The 21,870-nt window shown below is 37.7% G+C and overlaps 2 protein-coding genes across 8 annotated transcripts in view; one reads left to right on the top strand and one right to left on the bottom strand.

Annotated features, from left to right (window-relative positions):
- Window positions 1–21,870, top strand: part of LOC128665868 (pre-mRNA-processing factor 39) — a 727,810-nt gene that overhangs the window by 376,122 nt on the left and 329,818 nt on the right. For 5 of the 6 annotated variants that reach the window (XM_053720108.1, XM_053720111.1, XM_053720107.1 and 2 more), the window contains exon 14: window positions 8,127–8,270. In XM_053720108.1, coding sequence (XP_053576083.1) covers window positions 8,127–8,270 — 144 coding nt within the window. The remainder of the gene's footprint in view (window positions 1–8,126; window positions 8,271–21,870) is intronic. The other variant, XM_053720109.1, reaches the window with a different exon arrangement.
- TM7SF2 (transmembrane 7 superfamily member 2) overlaps window positions 624–21,870 on the bottom strand; it is a 24,413-nt gene continuing 3,166 nt past the window's right edge. For both annotated transcript variants that reach the window (XM_053720113.1, XM_053720115.1), the window contains exons 2-11: window positions 19,374–19,457; window positions 18,456–18,652; window positions 14,160–14,214; window positions 13,197–13,391; window positions 12,651–12,754; window positions 12,096–12,215; window positions 10,636–10,804; window positions 9,886–9,966; window positions 5,236–5,358; window positions 624–3,774 (exon numbers count right to left, since the gene is read on the bottom strand). In XM_053720113.1, the coding sequence (XP_053576088.1) occupies window positions 3,614–3,774; window positions 5,236–5,358; window positions 9,886–9,966; window positions 10,636–10,804; window positions 12,096–12,215; window positions 12,651–12,754; window positions 13,197–13,391; window positions 14,160–14,214; window positions 18,456–18,652; window positions 19,374–19,431 (1,263 nt within the window). In that variant the 5' untranslated portion in view covers window positions 19,432–19,457 and the 3' untranslated portion in view covers window positions 624–3,613. The remainder of the gene's footprint in view (window positions 3,775–5,235; window positions 5,359–9,885; window positions 9,967–10,635; window positions 10,805–12,095; window positions 12,216–12,650; window positions 12,755–13,196; window positions 13,392–14,159; window positions 14,215–18,455; window positions 18,653–19,373; window positions 19,458–21,870) is intronic.

Raw genomic sequence — 21,870 nt, 5'->3', positions numbered from 1 at the left:
GCCATTCTTAAAGAGACATTAAACACTAAATTAAAATTGAAAAAGAGGGCGCCACATAGCGTAATAAAGTTTGATCAGAATGCAAACTGTGATGAATCAAAAATGCTTACCAAAGAGATATGCACCGTACTGTGACCGGTGCTAACGGGCAGACTAACACTCGCAGTGGTTAGTACACTGGTGTCTGTGGTATGCTGCGTCTAGACGGAGGTAGGTTGATTCTGTCAGACTCTGTGCCGGGTAAATCACTTTCTTATTAAGCGTGTTATTGCAATGCTTGATTCACCGTTGGCCCTTGCAACGTTAGGATAAAAGCGAAGGACAACTTCCGTGAATATAAAAAATATTTATTCCATACAAGTACCGCTATGCGTTTCTCATTAAACACTAAATACATTTCGCACACCTCATTTTATGGGTGCTGCCATTTTGAAACCTAGGTTTTGCTGTAGGTATCTGAAAGAGAGTTACTTCACATGTGCAAACACATCAGCACTGGGATTTGAACAGCACCCATGACTATAAGTAGGCAGGAATAGCCTCAATACTATGCTTATAAAATGTATTCAGTGGTTTATGTCCCTTTAACTAGCAGTACGTAATAGTGAGCCTGCACACCGTGGTACATTTTTCCAAAAAACTTTATTTGCATTCAGTAGGAAAAATCTATTAAAGGGATAGTAAAGTCAAAATTAAACTTGCATGATTTAGAGCATGTAATTTTAAGACACTTTTAACATCTTTTTTCAAATTGACATTGTTCTGCTGGTATCCTTTGTTGAAAAAGAATATGTACATAGTCTACACAACTGGTGATTGGTGGAAACACACATTTTTCTGTCGTTGGTTCACCCGATGTGTTCAGCTACCTCCCAGTAATGAATTGTTGTTCTGGAGCTGACTTTAACTGTGTGTTTAACCCATTTTGCAGGAGGTTCTTCACATAGTTATTAACAAGCAAACGTGTAATAATAACATGCTCTAATTCTATCATTTTAACCTCATTAATATGAATACAGTTCCAGGAAATATAACGTTTTTCTAAAACCTTTGTACAGTGACAATAGCAATAAATAAGCTCAGAAATGTGACTCACTAACCTGTCGTATAAACAAATGACATAATACAAAGGTAAAGTATAGTAACCATCATTGTATCCCATTTCAGATTAGTCAAACGTTATAATAGAATGGAATGCTTTTGTAAATACAGTTTTAACCCTTTCCCGCCCGGTCTTGTCTACATCGTAACCAAGTTCCAATGTAAACAAATAAGTAAAAGATTGAAATCACACAATCATTCATGCGATCGCGTGTTTTCAATGATGGGATTGGGTCAGGGGGAAGTGCCTATGACGCTAGACACGCCCTCCAGCCCGCAATCCCAGTTAGGAAGCCGCTATGGCTTCAGTACAGCCAAATGGCTAGGACGCTCCATGCCGTCCTGGCGGCGCTAAAGCTCAGCGCAGTTATGTAGTGTATCCTGCAGGACTCTGAAATCTGATCCTGCTACATACTAAACAGTTATTGCGATAAGTAAAGCAGCTTATTTTTATCTGGCCACAGTAAGGGAAATTAGGTACATATTATCAAGGCGTTTCAAGGAGTATGTTCTTGGACTGCAAAACCATGCACATTTTGCTAAAAAAAAAAAAAGTACAAATTTCAAATGTTTTGCAAATCAGTGCTTATTTCCCTATCTACACTATGCATATAAAAAAGTGACTATCGTCCCTAAAGTGTAGGATAAACACATTTTGAGCCTGAAACCCCTTTCTTTTTGTTATACTGCTCTGGTGAAAACACAGTTAAGACAATATTTTTAGCATAACGATAATTGAACATATTTTGTATAAAAAAATAATAATTGAGAAACGTGATATAAAGTCTAAAGATCTTAAAGAGACATTAAACACTAAATACATTTTATGCTCCTTCTAACTATGGGTGCCGCCATTTTGAAACCTAGGTTACACTGCAGGTACCTGAAGAAGCAGCAGCACTGGAATGTAGTGAAAACTCGATTTCAACATGGCGGCACTCATAACTAGAGCGAGGCGGGGAATAACCTCAATACTGTGCTTATATATTTTATTTAGTGTTCAGGCAGAGCATGCAATTTTAAGGTTCTAATTTATTTTTTGTAATCAAATTTGATTTGTTCTTTTGGTATTCTTAGTTGAAAGATAAACCTAGGTAAGCCAATTTGTAAGCATTTGAAGGCCGCCTTTTATCACAGTGCATTTGCCAGATTTCACAGCTAGAGGGCGTTAGTTTCATGTGTGTGTCATATAGATAACATTGTGCTCACTCCTGTGGGGCTATTTAAGTTAGCATTGATTGGCTTAAAGGGACACTGAACCCAATTTTTTTCTTTCATGATTCAGATAGAGCATGACATTTTAAGCAACTTTCTAATCTACTCCTATTAGCAAATTTTCTTTATTCTCTTTGTATCTTTATTTGAAATGCAAGAATGTAAGTTTAGATGCCGGCCCATTTTTGGTGAACAACCTGGGTTGTCCTTGCTGATAAATTCATCCACCAATAAAAAAGTACTGTCCATAGTTCTGAACTAAAAAAAAAAAGCTTAGATGCCTTCTTTTTCAAATAAAGATACCAAGAGAACGATGAAAAATTGATAATAGGAGTAAATTAGAAAGTTGCTTAAAATGACATGCTCTATCGGAATCACAAAAGAACTGAAATAAGGGGGGGCAGTCTGCAGAGGCTTAGATACAAGGTAATCACAGAGGTAAAAAGTATATTAATATAACTGAGATAAGGAGCAGTCTGCAGAGGCTTATATACAAGGTAATCACAGAGGTAAAAAGTATATTAATATAACTGAGATAAGGAGCAGTCTGCAGAGGCTTATATACAAGGTAATCACAGAGGTAAAAAGTATATTAATATAACTTAGTTATACTAAGCTGGGGAATGGGTAATAAAGGGATTATCTATCTTTTTAAACAATAAAAATTCTGGAGTACACTGTCCCTTTAAGCTAATTTATAATTTACTTCTATTATCAATTTTTTTTGTTGAAAAGCAGGGACGTGTGCTTAGGAGCCGGCCCATTTCTGAAGCTCTATATGGCAGCAGTTTTGCAAAAGCACTAGAGGGCAGCATTATTCCCTGCCAAGTATTGCTCCAGACGCTTAACTAGGTATCTCATCAACAAAGAATACCATGGGAATGAAGCAAATTTGATAATAGAAGTTTACTCTAAGCTTTTTTAAGATGCTATGCTCTGTCTGAATCACATTTTTTTTGTTGGGATTTCATATCCCTTTAATGTCCCTTTAAATAAATTACACAATCACACACAAGCCTACTCCTGATAAGCAAGAAAATAAAATTCTGCAAAATAAAATTGGGTGGAACTGTAGTGTAAGTGTATTGTTGTTTTTAGTAGTAGTTATACATTTTTCATTCCGTTTTATTAGCTTAAAATATATTTTTAAAAAAACTACTTCGGTTTTTTGTATAAAAAGAAAACAGTGACATTTCGGTGTCACTGGGATGTTCTGTTTTGTTGTCTATGCAGATGAAGTACTGTTGTTTGCTGTGGGTATTAGTACTGCGGCGTACAGGAGATACTCCGAGATCTCTCAGTATATATACGGGAATATTCTGTAGGGCACTCTCCTGCAGTATTCCTCCCATGCCAGGCCGTACTTCTTCATACACTGATGCTCATCTCTTGCCTCGCGGTGAACAAGAAGTACGGTGAAATAAATGACGTAGTAGTATGGAAGGATGTGAGCGAGCCCTGGGGATATGAGACGGACATGATTAGATACAAACAGAAGAGTGCAGAGAGGATGGAGCTGGAAAGAATCTGAAAAATACAAAAAAAGATTGGATATGGGGGGGGGGGGGGTTGATTAAGAACACAGATAAGAGAAAGAAAGAACGATTTACAGAGGGGGTAGCTGGTAAAGGGAAAGCAATAAGGGAGCAGGAGAATGGAGGAATATGTAGGCCGTCCCCCATGAACCGATCCTGGACTTGAAATCACACGATCGCATCAACGATCGTGTGATTTAATTTTTACTCAATAGCGTTTACATCAAAACATTTTTTCCGACGTGAACACTATTGTACCGCCAAGAAAGAGGTTAAGTATTAGACTTTAGTTTACAGACAAATATAAGATAAGGACGCAAGTCTGTGTACACAAAGTGATAACATCATGAGACCTGTATTAGGCTGTGGTTTCAGAGGACAAAACCAAAAATTTTATATACACAAATAAACCTGAAAATGCAATTTCTCATACATTTTATACTATGCAGCTGGTATAACAAGTCATTGGAAATACAAGGGAAAAACGTTTACAGTATACTGTCCCTTTAAAATTAAAATCTACATGGGTGCATTTCAGATTTAAATAGAAGCATACTTGGTAAACGTTTTTACTGGTTTTCAGCAACATACGCACATATGCTGTGTGTGCGCCAGTGTTCAAGCTCAGAAAGCTGGTGTGTATTTTGTCTGTGAAGACTTAATTTGTGAAGAATGTGTGGTGTTTGAATGCTGGGGCACAGACCCTTAAGCATATGCGAGTATGCCACCGAAAACCTTTTATTAGAAGTATATTTGTACTGATGGAAGTATATTACAGGTACAAATAATCAAATACGGAATTCCAAAATGTAAAAAAAATATAATTATTATTACTTTTTACCCCCGCCTCTAAGTCACATTCTCTGCCTGTGTCTTTGGTTTTTTGTGTTCCAAAATGCAAATAATAGGCTATATTTATATTAAACAAAAAAATATTACCTTTCTGATTTACAATACTGTAGTATCTTTCTGAGGATAATTTGTATACAAAAAGTATACAAGTTATATAAACTACCTTTAGGCTGCATGTATAAGCTGTAGTATGACAAATATATTTTTTTTTTTTACACTCGGTTCCATCCGCTCTCCAAACTGTCCCATTTTACAGATGCAGACATTCCAAAATACAAACCTTTTCCTGCCCCAAGCAGTTTGGATAAAGGGTTTTCTACTTGTACAAAAATGCTTCTATTTAAAACTGAAATGCACATTTTGACCTTTCTATACCTTTAAAGGCATCAAATTACAGTGATATATTCAACAGCCCAGTGATGATAGTGATGTATTTAATTCGTTCTCAATTATCTATTTTACCTGCTGGATTGTATTAAATTGGTTTTAGATTTTACATTTGAGTACAATGTCCTTTTAATTTGCCACTTACCACATGGTAAGGACCAGGCAAGAGCCATTGTTAAGTCTCCCAGATAATTAGGATGCCGAACAAGACCCCACCAGCCAGAAACGAGAAGGCGTTTCCCAGTTGCAGTTGGGATTGTTTCAAGACCTGAGGTTTGGTTAAAAAAAAGTAGAGGAAGAGATGCGCTGTTAGATGTAAAGCGTTACTTAATACCGCATAGGATTTTATCTAGTCCTTATATTTCCCTCTGTACCCGTTTCCTATGTACTGTATTATATAGTGTTTCCCTTTAACGTATCCCATTGTTCCATCTAGTAGCTTGACCATATAGCTGTTACTAAGTTTGTCCTATATATCCTTTTACTGGGTCTTGTACTTTCTCCCTATATATCCTACAGGGACAAATTACTGGTCCTTATTTCTTCTCTCATAACACAACTTTATATAACTCCTCCTATTGCCCCTATAACCCCTCCTATTGAACCATATAACGGCCCCCATAACTCCTATTGCACCATATAACAGCTCCCTATAACCCCTCCTATTGCACCGTATAACAGCTCCCTATAACCCCTCCTATTGCACCATATAACAGCTCCCTATAACTCCTCCTATTGCACCATATAACAGCTCCCTATAACTCCTCCTATTGCACCATATAACAGCTCCCTATAACCCCTCCTATTACACCATATAACAGCTCCTTATAACTCCTCCTATTGCACCATATAACAGCTCCCTATAACTCCTCCTATTGCACCATATAACTGCTCCCTATAACTCCTCCTATTACATCATATAACAGCTCCCTATAACTCCTCCTATTGCACCATATAACAGCTCCCTATAACTCCTCCTATTGCACCATATAACAGCTCCCTATAACTCCTCCTATTGCACCATATAACAGCTCCCTATAACTCCTCCTATTGCACCATATAACAGCTCCCTATAACTCCTCCTATTGCACCATATAACAGCTCCCTATAACTCCTCCTATTGCACCATATAACTCCTCCTATTACACCATATAACTGCTCCCTATAACTCCTCCTATTGTACCATATAACAACTCCCTATAACTCCTCCTATTGCACCATATAACAGCTCCCTATAACACCTCCTATTGCACCATATAACAGCTCCCTATAACTCCTCCTATTGCACCATATAACAGCTCCCTATAACTCCTCCTATTACACCATATAACTGCTCCCTATAACTCCTCCTATTGTACCATATAACAGCTCCCTATAACTCCTCCTATTGCACCATATAACAGCTCCCTATAACTCCTCCTATTGCACCATATAACAGCTGCCTATAACTCCTCCTATTGCACCATATAACAGCTGCCTATAACTCCTCCTATTGCACCATATAACAGCTCCTTATAACTCCTCCTATTGCACTATATAACAGCTGCCTATAACTCCTATTGCACCATATAACAGCTCCCTATAACTCCTCCTATTGCACCATATAACAGCTCCCTATAACTCCTCCTATTGCACCATATAACAGCTCCCTATAACTCCTCCTATTGCACCATATAACAGCTCCCTATAACTCCTCCTATTGCACCATATAACAGCTCCCTATAACTCCTATTGCACCATATAACAGCTCCTTATAACTCCTCCTATTGCACCATATAACAGCTGCCTATAACTCCTCCTATTGCACCATATAACAGCTGCCTATAACTCCTCCTATTGCACCATATAACAGCTCCTTATAACTCCTCCTATTGCACTATATAACAGCTCCCTATAACTCCTCCTATTGCACCATATAACAGCTCCCTATAACTCCTCCTATTGCACCATATAACAGCTCCCTATAACTCCTCCTATTGCACCATATAACAGCTCCCTATAACTCCTCCTATTGCACCATATACCAGCTCCCTATAACTCCTCCTATTGTATCATATAACAGCTCCCTATAACTCCTCCTATTGCACCATATAACAGCTCCCTATAACTCCTCCTATTGTACCATATAACAGCTCCCTATAACTCCTCCTATTGCACCATATAACAGCTCCCTATAACTCCTCCTATTGCACCATATAACAGCTCCCTATAACTCCTCATATTGCACCATATAACAGCTCCCTATATCTCCTCCTATTGCACCATATAACAGCTCCCTATAACTCCTCCTATTGCACCATATAACAGCTCCCTATAACTCCTCCTATTACACCATATAACAGCTCCCTATAACTCCTCCTATTGCACCATATAACAGCTCCCTATAACTCCTCCTATTGCACCATATAACAGCTCCCTATAACTCCTCCTATTACACCATATAACAGCTCCCTATAACTCCTCCTATTACACCATATAACAGCTCCCTATAACTCCTCCTATTGCACCATATAACAGCTCCCTATAACATCTCCTATTGCACAATATAACAGCTCCCTATAACTCCTCCTATTGCACCATATAACAGCTCCCTATACCTCCTCCTATTGCACAATATAACAGCGCCCTATAAGTCCTCCTATTCAGGGACATGCAGTCATTAGAGGCAGGGTCATATGAGGGATACAAAAATATCATTATGCTTTTAATTAAAAAAATGTTTTTCTTAAAAACACATATTATAAACACAAATGGCTTTTAAGAGATGATAGATTTGTGTTTATAATATATGGTAAAAAGTGAGTTTTCAGTGGCTGAGACATTTAGGTATAAATAGAATATTGTTACCTAGGTATTTTCATTACCGTTTGTATTAATTAGAGCGTAAGTCTGTGCCCTTGCTGACATGCACTGTATCAGCACTCGCTTGTATGTCATACTTGCTATTTATATTGTGCTTTTTCCGCTATTCTCAAATTTCCATCAGTTTCTCCTGATTTATGCTCCGTTTTATTATCCTTTCTCTTTGTAAACCAGGGCCAAGAAACTCAAAGTGACCAGACGGATTGCATGCAAGACCTGATTGACATCGGTTATGATGAGACTGAACCGATTACTGATAATTCTGAAGTGGTCATCGTTTATGATGAGACTGAACCGTTTACTGATAATTCTGAAGTGGTGAGTTGAAGACACAAGCGTAAAAGCCTTGGGTTATTTTCCATATGTGCTATAAATGCTGCAGACCTGGGAGTGAGCCCTTGATCACTTAAGTAATTAAATAAATGTATTGCTGGTACCGAGGTAGGGTTACATCCTGGCGCCCCTGTTCGCCCCAGCAGCTCGCCTCTGGCAGGCTGAATTCCCCTGGCGGAATTCAGAATTGTACACTATTTTGCGCTCACATGCAATCCAGCCCCCTGCCCACACACAGCCAATCACGTGCAGGCAGGGGCTGTCAATCTCCCCAGTCGGACGAGACCAGGGAGATTGAAATTCGCCACCTAAGAAGTGGCAAGAGGGTAAGGAAGCAACGGTCTAATGACCGCTGCTTGTTAAATACGGCGTGCAGGTTCTCACAAGAGAACCTGCAGTCGTAGGGGCTCAAAGGCTGGCGAAAGCCTTTGATAAATCGACCTCATAGTGATGTCATGTGTCAGAGAGACTCATCATATGTTGGCATAACAATGCTACTTATTATATACTACGTATTAGTGTTACTGTAAAAAAACACCAGTTCAATGCAGAAGGAGCAAGGTATTGACTACAGCGCTTTAGTATTTCTGTGTAGATTGATTTGATTGTGATGCCAGGATTAATCATTTTTGTATGTACCACAGAAAGTATAGGATAGGGATAGCAAACCTCGTTGAGAGAGTATTCTAAATTGTTGATAAGAAGAAAAAAATTCACCATTGTGTGTTTAAAAAACAAACTTTGCAATGTACTTTTATTATTTGCTTTGCCCTATTTTCCTCTGCTCCAGAAATGCTGGAATGCATTGGCATACACAAGTTCCTGCAGTGATGCAGCAATTACTGTGTAGAATATGTTGCATTCCAGGATTTGGCAAATCAAATTATGAAAATTCAATGCAAAGTTTGCTTGTTTAAAGAAAAAAAAAAAAAAGCATTCAACATTGTGTGTTTAAAAAACAAACAAATTTTGCATTGTATGTTCCTTATTTGATTTGCACTATGTTCCTCCAATTTTTCCTGTGTTTTTTCACTGCCCTAGAAATGATGGAATACAACATTCTACATAGTGTTTGCTGCATCACTGCAGGAGCTTATGTATATCTGCCAATGCATTCCAGCATTTCTGTGGCAGTGGATAAAAACACCGGACATTTTGAGGAACATAGGGCATAAATCATGAAAAATACCGGTCTCCTAGATTTTTGGGCTGGCTCCTAGATTTTGAACATATTTGTCAAGCACCGTCATAGACCGTGCCTCACCAGCCTCTGACCTCACCGCACGTCACGGCTCCTATTGCACCATATAACTGTTCCCTATAACTCATATTGCTCTATATAATAGCCCCTTTAACTCCTCCTATTGTACCATATAATTGTTCCCTATAACTCATATTGCTCTATATAATAGCCCCTACAACTCCTCCTATTGCACCATATAATTGTTCCCTATAGCTCTTCTATTTGCCCAATACAATTCCTCCATGAAATTTTATATACATGAAATTAGCCCACAGAAACCAATTCCCATACAATTTCCTCTGGCTCTACCCATTCTATCCTTAGGGCCCATACATATAACCTCAGACAAATTCTCACCAGCCACGCTTGGATCTGAAGGATTTCTTCTAAATGCATTTTTTTGCGAGTTGGAGCCACGGAAAATAATATAACCCACAGCTGAGAAAAGAAAAATGCATAATAACATTTGTTATACTAATGGCACTGAGCAAGCTTAAAATCAGACTTGTTATAACAAGTAAAATATTTAAAAGAGCAGAATATTATCTTAACATATTTTATAATTAAGTTTATTTTTTAAGTTTTTAATTAATGTAATCACTACATTAAAATAAAGAATATTCAATACAATTATTAAAGGAACACTAAAGTCAAAATTAAACTTTCATGATTCAGATAGAACATGCAATTTTAAGAGATTTTCCAATTTATTTCAATTATTAAATTATCTTTCTACCCACACAATTTCTGACGCATCAGCTTCTATGAGCATGTGCAAGAGTTCAGAGTGTATATGTATATAAGTCTGTGATTGGGTAATGACTGTCACATGATACAAGCAGCCGGCAAATTGAATTACATTTTAAAAGTTGACAAAATAAAAAATCTACTGCTCATTTAAAATTCAGAGTAAGTGTATTTGCATTGTCTTTTTATTATGCACTTGTTGATTATGCAGTTATGCTGTTTTTAATAGTCCTTTAAATAAAATAACCAAATATATAGAGGAAAAATAAACAACAGGTAAAAATTCTAAAGCAAATAAATTAGTTTTTAAAAAATGTTATGAAAGACAAAAATATAAAGTAATAGCGATATAGATTGTACCATTTAGAAGGATGATACCGACAGCAGCTGCTGTGCCCAGCTCTTGGGGATGACTGACTAAGAAATATCCTTGTAAAGAGTAGGTGAAAGGGACCCAGCATAAGTCACCAAAAGCCAGCATGAAGCCGAAACCATCGTGTACGATATCCATCGTAGTGAGGATTGCTTCCTGTAGACACGAACGTTAGACTGATAGAACTATGCCAATGTACAAAATATAGGACCAAAAATGGTAAGATTTAAAGGAATACAGAAGTCAAAATTAAAATTTCATGATTAAGACAGAACACACAATTTTAAACAACTTTCTACTTCACTTCCATTATCAAAATGTGCACATTTTTTATATAAACACTTTCTGAGGTACCAAGATTTACAGAATATACGTATATGCATTTTGTGATTGGCTAATGGCTGTCACATGATGCAAGGTGAAGGAAAAAGGAACTCATTTTGAAATTTGTCAGGAAAACAAAGAAAAAATCTACCACTCATTTCAAATTCAGACTTTTGCATTGTGTTTTTATTATGTATTTGTTAGATATGCTAGATAGGTGGTATGCACACAATATTATTAAACTTAAAGGGACATAATACTCATATGCTAAATCACTTGAAACTGATGCAGTATAACTGTAAAAAGCTGACAGGAAAATATCCCCTGAGCATCTCTATGTAAAAAGGGAAGATATTTTACCTCACAAATTTCCTCAGCTCAGCAGAGTTAGTTCTGTGTAAAAAGTTATACTCAGCTGCTGCCCAGCTGCAGGTAAAAAAAGAAAGAAAGAAATGAACAGCAGCCAATCAGCATCAGCAGTGCTGAAGTCATGAACTATTTTACTGTGATCTCATGAGATTTCATAGTAAACTTCCTTACACTGAATAGGGAAATAAGATGAGTGTGCACGAAGCTCACTCCCTTAGCTGTCCCGGGACAGACATACTGATTTGCTGCTTAGAAGTCCTTTACAATGGGATGTGGCTACTGAGAAACTTTTGAGGTAAAATATCTTTCATTTTTACATAGAGATGTTCAGGTGATATTTTCTAGTCAGCTTTTTACAGCTATGCTGCATCACTTTCAAGTGTTTCAACATTTGGGTATCATGGCCCTTTAATAAAATCTAAATTGAAGATTACTTCTATTATCAGATCTGCTTTGTTTTCTTGGTATTCTTTGTTGAAGAGATACCTATGTAGGTGTTTGGAGCACTACATGGCAGGAAATAGTGCTGCCATGTAGTGTTCTTGCTAATGTATAAGATTCTTGCCAAATTGCTGCCATATAGTGCTCCTGAGCTTATGTCCATGCTTTTCAACAAAGGATACCAAGAAAACAAAGAAAATGTGCCATTAGAAGTAATATGAAAAGTTGTTTAAAATCGCATCCTCTATCTGAATCATGAAAGAAAAAAATTGGGGTTTATGTCCCTTTAAGGGATAGTCACACCTCCTATTACCTCATGCCATAGAGCATCCATGACATACAGAGCCTGGAATCCAAACACCAAGATCATGGAAAGCGACGGGGAGCCCCGGATCTCCACCTCTTTCATCAGGAAACACAAGTTCAACAGACACTAAGAGAATAAACAAAATAGGTCAAAGATGTGCCAAGGTCACCCCGGTGGAATGGCTGAGATTGGCAAAAAGGACAGAAGAAAGGACAAAGGATCTATTAAAGGTCTGAGCAAGGCCAAGGATGAGTCTACCAGCAGATTAAGTTAGGTCAGGTTAAAACAGATAATCCAAATATATATGTCAGGCCAGGAATTTATGTCAAAGCTGATTAGTGACAGATCAAGGAACAGGCAAAACAAATATATGAGACAAAAGGACCCAAAGACATGTAAATGGAACTACATCAAGTCTTGGAGACCAAGTAGGCGAATACAAATAAACAATTTTTCAAACGACTTGTAGGAGAAAATGGAGCCGAGATTAAATGTGGAAAACATGACGACAATTTGATGGACAATATAAAAAAATAAATGAACAAGTTGTGCGACACTCACCCAACCCATCAAACCAGGACGAAGCTCGCAAAAATACTTCAAATCGAAGGAGCCGATCCGTGGGTTTAACTCATGTCCAATAAAGAAATCATAAAGGGGGTTACCTATTACAAATGGAAATCATAATAAATAAATACAAAAATAAAATTAAAAAGGGACATGAAACCCCCCAAAAAAATCTTTCTTTCATGATTTAGGTAGAACATACAAATGTAAACTTTCTAATTTCATTCTATTATCCAATGTGCTCCATTCTCTTGGTATCCTTTGTTAAAGAAGCAACAATGCACTACTGGGAGCTAGCTGAACACATTAGGTGAGACAATACCAAGAGGCATATATGTGCAGCCACCAATCAGCAGCTAGCTCCCAGTAGTGCATTGCTGCTCCTGAGGCTACTTAGCTTTGCTTTCTGATAAAGGATATCAAGAGAACAGAGCAAATTAGATAATTTAAAAGTACTATCTGAATCGTGAAAATTAAACTATAAAGAAATGTAATAAAAATGGACGATTTAAGAAAAGAATGTAAAACCTCTCCTGGTACCTGAGTTCCCGCCAGGAGCCAGTGCAGACTCTGGAGCCAACTGAGACTTGATGTAGAGGAAGACGCTAAGAATTAAAGCCAAGAAACCGGCACCCACTGCGAACTGCAGGAAGTTGTCATAAACATATGAGAAGGGAACTCCTACAAACAGTGCAACCACAGTCAGGAGGCCAGTAACCATCATGGCGTGAAATGCTGAAAGGTGACAGATAAATTAAAGTGACATTAAACACTAGATAGAATGATGCATTCAAAGAAAAGATTAGTCTGAGAATAACGTGTAGATATATTTTTTAAAGTTTTATTACCAGTTTAAATAGTGACACAAGTGTAAAGTTTTAGTGTCTATAAAACAATGGGAGCTGCCATGTTGTAACTTAGGTTACCTTCTCTGCTGTGGCCAATAAGGGACAGTTATAAATAGGTCACTAGAGTGTACAGCCAATGGCTGTGTGGAATATAACAGTGTTCTGCACTTCCATTTCTAACAGGAACTGAAAAGCTCGCAATTTCAGAATGGAATTACAGGAAAAGGGGGCAGAATAAATAATGAAAGTTTATTGCAGACTTCCTTTTATCTATGTGATTTATCATTTTATATTACATCTCAATGTGTTTAATTTCCCTTTAAATGCTTGCTGAATGTAATTGATTTAAATGTCAGCAACGTATAAGGGGAGTGTTTGATATACTATGTCCTAGGTCAGGTAGTTATGTTATGTTTGGTAATGAACAAGGGTGGAGATGGTGCCAGCACTAGGTGACATGGCAGTATATGAGGGGGAATCGCTAGTATACCCAATATAACCATTTAAAGTGAGCCTTATATTGCTACAGTGGTATGCTTGTCAGTGTGTAGACGTTAATGAGAGAGGGTCTGGCACTTCCCCTGTCTGTCCTTGACATTACAAGTCATCTGGTAATGCCACTGTATGTGTATATTGCAAAAACTGTGAAACTCACCATTAATCCTGTATTTCAGACGGGTGTTATCTCTTAATGTTATGCCCTCTGTTACCTGTAACAAAACATAATAAAAAAATATATCAGTGTTCTCCCTCTGGGCCTATTTAGTGGGTGCACCACCTGGCTAAAATTTATGTCAACATTAGTTAATATTAAAGGGACACTGAACACAATTTTTTTCTTTCGTGATTCAGATAGAGCATGCATTTTTAAGCAACTTTCTAATTTACACCTATTATCAATTTGTCTTCGTTCTCTTGCTTTCTTTATTTGAAAAAGAAGGCATCTAAGCTATTTTTTGGTTCAGAACCATGGGAAGCACTTGTTTATTGGTGGGTGAATTTATCCACCAATCAGCAAGAACAACCCAGTTTGTTCACCAAAAATGGGCCGGCATCTAAACTTACATTCTTGCATTTCAAATAAAGATACCAAGAGAATGAAGACAATTTGATAATAGGAGTCAATTAGAAAGTTGCTTACAATTGCATACTCTATCTGAATCACAAAAGAAAAAATTGGGGTTCAGTGTCCCTTTAAATGTTTTTAACATTTTTGCTCAAATTATCATTGAATCAATTTATGTTGAATTATGAAATTAATTTGGACTTTGGATAGCTTAAAGGGACACTGAACCCAAAGATTTTCTTTCATGGTTCAGATAGAGCATAACATTTTAAGCAACTTTCTAATTTACTCCTATTATCATTTTTTCTTTGTTCTCTTGCTATCTTTATTTGAAAAAGACGGCATCTAAGCTAAGGAGCCAGCAAATTTTTGGTTCAGCACCATGAACAGCACTTGTTTATTGGTGCTGTCCAATCAGCAAGGACAACCCAGGTTGTTCACCAAAAATAGAATGAAGAAAATTTGATAAGAAGAGTAAATTAGAAAGTTGCTTAAAATTGCATGCTCTATCTGAATCATGAAAGAAAAAATTTGGGTTCAGTGCCCCTTTAAGTAACAATTATAAGTGACAGAAAATGTTACAATATTGCAAAGTATTAAACCCCCTGGCTGCTTCATAATGCTACCCGGCTGGCAGCATTTTTTGTGGAAAACACTGAATATGCATATATTTTAGTAAACTAGCAAAACTATTGTAATGATTTTATTTAAAGGGACAGTCTAGTCAAAATGAAACTCATGATTCAGATAGGGCATGCAATTTTAAACAACTTTCTAATTTACTTTTATCATCAAATTTGCTTTGTTCTATTGGTATTATTTGTTGAAAGCTAAACCTAGATAGGATCATATGCTAATTTCTAAGCCCTTGAAGGCCGCCTCTTATCTCAGTGCATTTGACAGTTTTTTCACATCTAGACAGCGCTAGGTCATGTATGCCCTATAGATAACATTGTGCTCACTCTCGTGAAGTTATTTATGAGTCAGAACTGATTGGCTAAAATGTAAGTCTGTCAAAAGAACTAAGATATGGGGGCAGTCGGCAGAAGCTTAGATACAAGGTAATAACAGAGGTAAAAAAAAAAAAGTATATTAATATAACAGTGTTGATTATACAAAACTGGGGAATGGGTAATAAAGGGATTATCTATCTTTTTAAACAATAACAATTCTGGAGTAGACTGTCCCTTTAATTAAAAGGCAATGCAGGTCAAATTTAAAAGCACTGCAGTACATTTCCTATTCCTATTTCCTTATTCCACTTAAAATCATTTTTGTAGTATTTTAACTTTGTATGTGCTCGGCCGATAATATTGCGGTAGGCTTTGTGTGCATGCTCTGTGCGTGATGACTCATCTCGGTTTGGATGAATGAGAGGAAAAGGTTTATTAGGGCCTGATGTTTAAAACTCGCTGGCATTGAAAAATCTTTGTTTTATTTTGTTATTTTTTGTGCATTATATTGCAATGTAGGCGTCTGCTTCACACCCAGAACCCTGTATAGTGAGACATTGCAGTATTCTTCACTTAATCTAAGTTTATTAGATAATCTCTCCAGAATCGAGATGGGAACTCATGTAAAGCAAGAAGTCATTTTTTTATTTGGTTAAAGAGGGTATTTTTTATATTACAGTTTTGTATTTAATTGGCTTTCATGGTACTGAGAATTGGTTTTTGATTTACTTAATTTTGAGGTGTGTCACACATGCACTTAGTGTTGGCTTTAAAATTAAAATAAACAGCTGGTGCAGGATTGGTCGTATTATTGGCACAGTTGGTCTGGAAGGCATCATGGCAACTAATGAGCTGGTGCAGGATTGGTCGTATTATTGGCACAGTTGGTCTGGAAGGCATCATGGCAACTAATGAGCTGGTGCAGGATTGGTTGTATCATGGGCACAGTTGGTCTGGAAGGCATCATGGCAACTAATGAGCTGGTGCAGGATTGGTTGTATCATGGGCACAGTTGGTCTGGAAGGCATCATGGTAACTAATGAGCTGGTGCAGGATTGGTTGTATCATGGGCAGAGGTGGTCTGGAAAGTATTGTGCAACTAATGAGCTGGTGCAGGATCGGTTGTATCATGGGCACAGTTGGTCTGGAAGGCATCATGGTAACTAATGAGCTAATGCAGGATCGGTTGTATTATGGGGACAGTTGGTCAGGAAGGCATCATGGTAACTAATGAGCTGGTGCAGGATTGGTTGTATCATGGGCACAGTTGGTCTGGAAGGCATCATGGTAACTAATGAGCTGGTGCAGGATTGGTTGTATCATGGGCACAGTTGGTCTGGAAGGCATCATGGCAACTAATGAGCTGGTGCAGGATTGGTTGTATCATGGGCACAGTTGGTCTGGAAGGCATCATGGTAACTAATGAGCTGGTGCAGGATTGGTTGTATCATGGGCACAGTTGGTCTGGAAGACATCATGGTAACTAATGAGCTGGTGCAGGATCGGTTGTATCATGGGCACAGTTGGTCTGGAAGGCATCATGGTAACCAATGAGCTGGTGCAGGATTGGTCGTATCATGGGCACAGTTGGTCTGGAAGGCATCATGGTAACTAATGAGCTGGTGCAGGATTGGTTGTATCATGGGCACAGTTGGTCTGGAAGACATCATGGTAACTAATGAGCTGGTGCAGGATTGGTTGTATCATGGGCACAGTTGGTCTGGAAGACATCATGGTAACTAATGAGCTGGTGCAGGATTGGTTGTATCATGGGCACAGTTGGTCTGGAAGGCATCATGGTAACTAATGAGCTGGTGCAGGATCGGTTGTATCATGGGCACAGTTGGTCTGGAAGGCAGGGCGTGTTTGGGCTTTTTCCCATTTTCACAAATCAAATATTTAGAGTAAAGGGAGTGGAGTGTGAAGGGCAGCACTACAGCTAAATGCCGGACAGCTAGAAGCTCTGTTGTTATGTAGAGATATACTGTTTTGACAGAGGAAATAAGATACCGTGACAGTAGGACATGCAGGCCTGCCCTTTGGCCAGGTCAAGAGGGGCACACGCCCCGGGCCCCATGCTTTGGGGGCCCCTGCACTGTCAGGGGTGAGAGTATGAGAAGTTGCAATTTTCATCCTATATTTAGTTTATTAAGAAGTGATCATAGCATCTGGAGGTGTAAAATATGCTGTTATTCTTTATACAGGACACACTGATTGAGACAGGGGTAATGATACAGGGGGGCAGGCATACAGGGAGAGGGGAATTAAAGGGACAGTGTACTGTAAAATTGGTTTCCCTTTAATGTGTTTCCAATGACTCGTTATAATAGCTGCAGAGTTTAAAAATGTATGCATGTCTCCTTTATGTACATTTTTATATATGAAATAGCTGTTACTGCTAAACGAAACCACAACAGGATAAAATGGGCTGAGCGTGTGTTGAGAGCAGACCTAGTAAACATATCTGTCTAATTATTTACACAAAGTCTTCCTTATCTTATTTATCACGGTTTACTCAAACACCAATACTCAGCGAAAAAGGAAATGATCATTTTAGTACTTCTCTGTCACAGCCCCCCATTGGGAACACTATTTTATCTAAACCATCTTGTTTACATGTTGTTGGGGTTTTTCTTCTTTTTTTTTGCAACCAGCTATTTCAAATGAGAAAATAAAGATGAAGGTAAAATGGATAATTGTGAACATATTAACAGGTAGAAAATATTACATTACACTGTCCCTTTAAGGGGGCTTGGCTAAGAGGGGCCACAAATTCTAAGGGTGGCCCTAAGGACATGTGAGAAAACAAGGTCACACTATGGTAGAGCTGGAACAGACAGGAGATTATGAAACTGGGAGTAGGATAAAAAGTGAGGTACTAGGAGAGTAGCATTACTACAGCTGTCGGATATAGTTGTATAATTGTGAGTACCTTCCCCATAGGCAGCATATACAGCACAGCCTGTAGTGATGCCCATCCCAGCAGCAAGGTCACTGCAAATGGGCCCCAGAGAGACTTCAGAGGGGGCAGTGGGCCTGGAATCCTCAGCACGCTGGCATCTTCTGTATTACAGGTCAGCAGCAGGTATAGCACAGTTGCAGGCAAGACAAACAAAAGCGCGAGGGCCCCTAGAAACAGAAATAATTTTACATATGAGAACGTCTCATCATGCTGTTAAATTGCTCCTTCCTATATGTCAAGTCTTGATGAATCCTAAGAGCTAGAACATTTTTGTCAATAGACAAGTATAGAGGTGCTGAAGTCCAATCAGAGGCAGGTATAGCAGAGCAAAGTGACCAATCAGAGGCAGTTATAGCAGAGCAAAGGGACCAATCAGAGAGAAAGAGAATAGTTCTCATAAACTGGCTGTGATTGGACATTCTGCTCGACTTCTCGTTCTGACTGGATGGTCTGCTCATAGTGTTCTGTATTTAACAAATATTTATATATTCTGGAAACTGGAAATTAATGACTTCTAAAATGTTAAAGTGAATGTCAAGTTAACATGACATCCTTATGGCATTGTATAGACTTTTAAAAATTAGCATGAGTTTAATTCATTACATTTTTTATATTGATTTATTTTCTTAATTTTTTTTAACTTTTTACTGCTCCGCCGATAAGCTCTCCCGCCCGACATATTGTCTAATTAAATGAAAGATGACGATTCTTAAAACAAAAATTTCATGAATTAAACTCATGCTAATTTTTAAAAGTCTATACAATGCCGTAAGGATTTAATTCTATCCCCTACATGTTTGGTTTATTCTACATATATATATTAAATAAATCATTTCCCTGATTTAAAATAAAATAAAAATAATAATAATATATAATACTAGTCCTTACCCAAAGACCCGCCAAACTCCAGCTCTTTTGTTCGTGGGGTCTTAATCTTGTCCGCCATCTTTTTTATTTTCCACTGGATGAGCCCTATGGAACAAACAAATTAAATACATGTCCTGAATCTCCCCAGTATGTATGATCACAGTTATATATGTATAAATCTTCAAAATAACAAGATATTCTTAGTGAGCATATACTACATGGATCTCAAAATGTCACATAGGATATAACGGATCTAGTTTGTTTATATTTATTTTAAAGCCAAGAGCATCTTTTGTTGCTGCCTTCACTAAAAAAAAATGACATACAGGAATTCAGTGGTGTTTAGGTCAAACAGTTTAAAGGGACTTAAAACCCCCAAATTTGTTCTTTCATGATTCAGACAGAGCATGTAATTCCTGATTTCCTAGCCCCTTTCAGTGGGTGTCCCAGCCTAACCTCATCAACAGAGCTAAACTGGGAGTTTCTAAGTTCGTTTTTAAAAGGTTTTATACTGGATTTTTAGATCAGTATCTGTGCATATTCTTCTTTATATAGTGTCTATTACATGCAGTTATATGAACATTGGTGTATACTGCCCCTTTAATGGCCATTTGAGGTAACCTTTTTAACTTATGGAACAAGAAAGCATAGAGTGCATTAAAGGGACAGCAATATGTTCACTATCTCTATTACTGTGTATGGTTTATGTACAGGTATACCTCACTTTACAGCGCTTTGTGGAACTGAAGTTCAACCTCCAAGGATTTTGAAACGGTGCTGTAATCATCGTGAGATTGCGAGAAAAGTGACTGGCGCCATTTTGTTATGCTTAGTTTACTCTGTTTACATCATTACAGTGCAATTTGTGTCTCAGTGCTATAGTCTGGCAAATTGTACTACAGTCATTGTCACTATTTTACAGGTACAGTATTTATTGAATACTGTGCTGTGCTAGTGTTAAACTAAACGTAGCATTATTGTACCCCTAATATATGTTAGTTCAAAGTCTTTAAACACACTGGCAAGTGAAAAGAAAGCTAAAACTGCCTTGTTTCACTTTAAGGCGGTTTTCACTTTACAGCGGGGCTCCGGTCCCTGAGTGGGGTATACCTGTACTTTGTCAGTTTATAGGAGTTTGTGTGCCTTTTACTACAGTCACCCAGTGACATACCCAGATAGCATTATCATGGTGAAACATATCCTTGGAAATGAACTTTGTTATAGATACTGTGGAGATTACTGCCCATCCATACAGGTACAGCACAGAGTATGCTTCAGGCATACATAAACAGAACAGATATTTTAATCAACATACGTGCATTTAAAGGGATATGTACCCCAATTTTTTTCTTTCATGATTCAGATCAATGACTCCTAACATACTTCTTTTATCTAATTTGCTTAGTTCTTTTGGTATCCTTTGTTCAAAAGCATACCTCGGTAGGCTCAGGAGCAGCAATGCACGACTGGATGTGTTCAGCTAGCTCCCAGTCGTGCATTGCTGCTCCAGCGAAAAATATAAATCGAGAGAATGAAGCAAATTTGATAGACGTAAATTGAAGGTTGATTAAAATGTAATGTACCTGTCTACTTGATTTTTTTATTTCTTAAAACTATAGATAATGCCTTTACTACTCATTTCCCAGCTTTGCACAAGCAACATTGTTATATAAATATACTCTATAACATCTAAAACTCTAAATCTCTTCCTGTTTCTAAGACCCTGCAGGCCGCCTCTTATCTCAGTGCATTTTATTAGCTTTTTACAGCCAGGCAGTGCTAGTTCATGTGTGCCATATAGATAATATTATGCTCACTCCTGGGCACTACAGTCAGGCAGTGCAATTTCATGTGTGCCATATAGATAACATTGTGCTCACCCCCGTGGAGTTATGCAAGATCCAGCACTAACTGGCTAAAATGCAAGTTTGTAAAAAATCACTGAGATAAGGGGCCAGTCTGCAGAGGCTTAGATACAGGGTAATCACAGAGGTAAAATGTGTATTAATATAACTGTGTTGGTTATGCAAAAATGGGGAATGGGTAATAAAGGGCAGAGCTATCTTTTTAAACAATAAACATTTTCAACAAGACTGTCCCTTTAAATGAAAAAAACATAAAAAGAATGACCACACAATTGCATAAATGTCCATAAGCACATATATAAAAGAGTATATAAAAAACAACAACATGGCCTGCATGCATTAACCTCAGAAATATACATACAGTTGAATGTTTTAACCACTAAGGGTAGCATAACAGATACAGAGGGCATATGTATGTAAAAAAAACTCCACAATGAGTCTATAGTGCTGAAACATGTTCTCATTTTTATTTCAAATGTTTTATGTTTATTTGTGTATATAAGCGTGTGTGGGTATATGCTTATGTGTATGTAAATGTGTGTGGGTATATGCTTATGTGTATGTAAATGTGTGTGGGTATATGCTTATGTGTATGTAAATGTGTGTGGGTATATGCTTATGTGTATATATGTGTATGTAAATGTGTGTGGGTA

The sequence above is a fragment of the Bombina bombina genome, chromosome 7 (assembly GCF_027579735.1).
Source record: "Bombina bombina isolate aBomBom1 chromosome 7, aBomBom1.pri, whole genome shotgun sequence".
NCBI lineage: Eukaryota > Metazoa > Chordata > Amphibia > Anura > Bombinatoridae > Bombina > Bombina bombina.
This window is presented reverse-complemented; position numbering and strand designations above follow the sequence as displayed.